We start from the raw sequence: 3,257 nt of genomic DNA on the forward strand, positions 1-3,257 counted from the left end.
CTCTGCCTTTTTTCTTCATTCTTCCAATCAAACTTGTAGATTTTGGGTATGAATTGTGTTTTGCCACTCAAATGTATTATATAGCCTGCAAAGAAAACCTTTTATCTAAACAGAGGTACATGATATAGAATAAGTTAGCATGAGTAATATTGAAGCAGTCACTTTCATATGAATTCTGTTTAATGAAAATGGTTTTATATGTAACTTTTCCTTTATTTAAGCATTATTTGAACATGTTTTCCTTATGTTCAATCCTAACCCATTGTTGCTGGGAAAATGTAGTATTCACTGTAGTACTGTTTTGTGAAATGTCTCTACACCTAGAGACATTTTACCAAGGACTCAATTAGTAGACCTTGTGACCTCACTTGATTTCACCTTTCCTTAAGTTTTCAGGAGATTTTCTTTCTTTTTCAAATGCTATCAGCATTGATGCTTTTATCATTATACTCGACATTATAATTATTATAATGTTATTGGCATGAATATCAGTATAAGATAATAAATAATATTTCCGTCAATAGTGGAAAAGGCTAAGCAGTTGAGAGATGTAGTACTTCTAACTGATTCATTAGTGACACAGCTTGTTGACCTTGTATGAATAAAAACAAGTAATAAACAAAACTCACACTGGTTATGGCATGTACATACTTTACATGTTGTCTCTGGCGGCGACAGATCAAATAAATGTCTTTCATCATGATGTGGGTATTTTGTTCATACGCACTTACTTTTATTACATTGTTAAGGCACTGTAATATCCCTCAATAACTGCAACATTTTTGACAAGTTGAACACCATTGTTATCAGTGTTAGCCAGGATCAAGGATGAGAAAAAAAAGTATTGAAAAGTGCATGTTTATTCTGAGAAGAAATGGAATTTGTTTCAAATTATAAGAGTGAAAGTGTCAAGTTCTTTTTTTTAAATTAAAGCATTGATTTTATGATACTGTTATAATAGGTTCACTTACATTTCTTCTTGTACCTTAAGTAAAAGTTTTTTGGAACATGGAGTTTCTATATATCTCACTTTCTCTATAGGAAGGATTGATACATTCAGCAAAATGAAAGATTGTTGTACTTTTAAAAAATCTGTTTCCTGGAAGAAATTTTTGGACATAATTGAAAGTAATTTACTAGTCGATATATTTATGGTGCTGAGAAATAATGTTGTTACACTGTTAAAACTGCATGCGCACCGGAACTTAGATGAGCCTGTGGCTGATAATAGGTCTGAGTTATATGTCATTTATATATACATGTGTGTATGAGAGAGAGAGAGAGAGTGTGAGTGTGTGTGTGTGTGTGTGTGTGTGTGTGTGTGTGTGTGTGTGTGTGTGTGGTGTGTGTGTGTGTGTGTGTGTGTGTGTGTCTCTCTCTCTCTCTCTCTCTCTCTCTCTCTCTCTCTCTCTCTCTCTCTCTCTCTCTCTCTCTCTCTCTCTCTCTCTCTCTCTCCTCTCTCTCTCTCTCTCTATTTCAGTTAAAGCTCTGAATTAAAATAATATCCATCATTTCACAAACAATATTTATTATACATTCAAGGGGCAGTTGTAGTAACACGAGGTCCCTCCTGCTGAACTTCTGTCTGCGGGATCTTGTGCGTGATATCAGCTGCAACATAGGCGACTGAGGTCCAAAGGGCAAGACATTTGTCTAGAGTGTCTGGATCTTCAACGCTCATCGTATCCCCATCGGAATGGTGGAACCAGAAGTACTTTTCGTTTTCATTGTACAAAGAGGCTGGTGGAGAGAGGAAATGGGAAGTTGTAATGTTTGTAATTTCCGCTTGGTCACACTGTCAAGTCATGGTTCAGTTAAACATTTGATGCGTGAATAAAATTCCCTGTTTAACTAAGCTGTAATAAAATATTAAAACCAAGTTCATATGTAGATAGTGTGTGTGCGTGCGTGCGTGCGTGCGTGCGTGCGTGCGTGTGTGCGTGTGTGTGTGTGTGTGTGTGTGTGTGTGTGTGTGCACGCGTACGTATGTGCGGGACTTACCATAACTTCAAATTATTATTTTTTTTCGAATATTTTCTAAGATAAAATATCCAAGGTGAATTATAAACTCAAGCTAGCACACGGTAAATAAAAAGGCAATATAGAGTTCGAACACAGGGCTGAATACGATGCCAACATTACCGGTAGGAACACCAGCTCTCTGCCAGACTTCGATATCAGGTCCTCCGTCCATCGGACTCACCACCTGCAGAAGATGAAGGCTTTTCAAAGTCCGTTTACCCACTTTATTGTCAAAATAAACGCACTGAAATATGTTTCTATCCACTCTGTATCTACCTTTCCACTCTCTCATTTTGTTTGATATCCCCGTTTTCTCCTTTTGTCTTCCTCTTCCTCCTTAATAAGTAAAACATTAGCAAGGGAATATATTTCAGTAATCTATCGCTCCATGATCTCGAGTGACGGTCCCTTTGAGCTCAGCCATTCTCTTCATCTCTCTCCGTAGATTACGCTATTACTCCCCCATACCTTTATTTCTGTGTTTAGCTATCTGTTATTTATCTTTCCTTCTCTTCCCTTCTTTTCTCTCTCCAACTTCACCATTTCTCTCTCTCTCTCTCTCTCTCTCTCTCTCTCTCTCTCTCTCTCTCTCTCTCTCTCTCTCTCTCTCTCTCTCTCTCTCTCTCTCTCTCTCTCTCTCTCTCGCTTTCCCTTCACCTCTCTTCTCCCCGTCTTTCCTCTTCTTTCTCATTATCTGTACCTCTGCCATCTCTCCTTCCGTTTTCCTGTTTCTTTTTTCTCTCGTTTCCGTTATCCTTCCCATGCTTTGTCCAAAACTTTCCACACTCATCTCACCTCTCTCTCTATCTATCTATCTACCTACCAATCTATCTATTTATTTATCTATCTATTTACCTCTCCCCCTTCTCTCACCTCTCTCTCTCTCTCTCTCTCTCTCTCTCTCTCTCTCTCTATATATATATATATATATATATATATATATATATATATATATATATATAAATATATATATATATATAATATAAATATATTATATATATATATATATATATATATATATATATATATATATATACCGATCTATGTTATCTATCTTACCCTTTCTCTCTCTTTCAGTCTCTCATTTCGCTTTATTTCACTCTCTATGGCATGTCGGTCAGCAGATGAGCCATAGCCAAATATAGTAGGGCCGACCTTGCTTCGCTCCCTCCATGAAGAGCAATTTCCGCAGCTTTCCCCACGCCACGTGTCCGGTGGACTTGCGCTTCGTCCGT

At 37.3% G+C, this 3,257-nt stretch overlaps 1 protein-coding gene across 1 annotated transcript; it reads right to left on the bottom strand.

The window, feature by feature from the left end:
* Window positions 1-1,508: 1,508 nt before the first annotated feature.
* Window positions 1,509-2,540, bottom strand: LOC119570187 (carboxypeptidase Q-like). Its single transcript, XM_037918031.1, has 2 exons — window positions 2,143-2,540; window positions 1,509-1,740 (listed from the first exon to the last, which is right to left on the bottom strand). Exons 1-2 carry the CDS (start codon window positions 2,312-2,314, stop codon window positions 1,538-1,540), a joined length of 375 nt encoding a protein of 124 aa, XP_037773959.1. The 5' UTR covers window positions 2,315-2,540; the 3' UTR covers window positions 1,509-1,537.
* Between the last annotated feature and the right edge of the window lie 717 nt (window positions 2,541-3,257).

Source organism: Penaeus monodon, unplaced genomic scaffold, assembly GCF_015228065.2.
Source record: "Penaeus monodon isolate SGIC_2016 unplaced genomic scaffold, NSTDA_Pmon_1 PmonScaffold_22883, whole genome shotgun sequence".
In the NCBI taxonomy this organism is placed as follows: domain Eukaryota; kingdom Metazoa; phylum Arthropoda; class Malacostraca; order Decapoda; family Penaeidae; genus Penaeus; species Penaeus monodon.

Bases quoted from the DNA above. Each gene is read 5' to 3' on its own strand.
- LOC119570187 (XM_037918031.1), bottom strand. From the start codon at position 2,314: ATGAGAGAGTGGAAAGGTAGATACAGAGTGGATAGAAACATATTTCAG. The intron at 1,741-2,142 runs GTAATGTTGGCA...TCTCTCCACCAG, and splicing joins GAGAGCTGGTGTTCCTACCG to CCTCTTTGTACAATGAAAAC.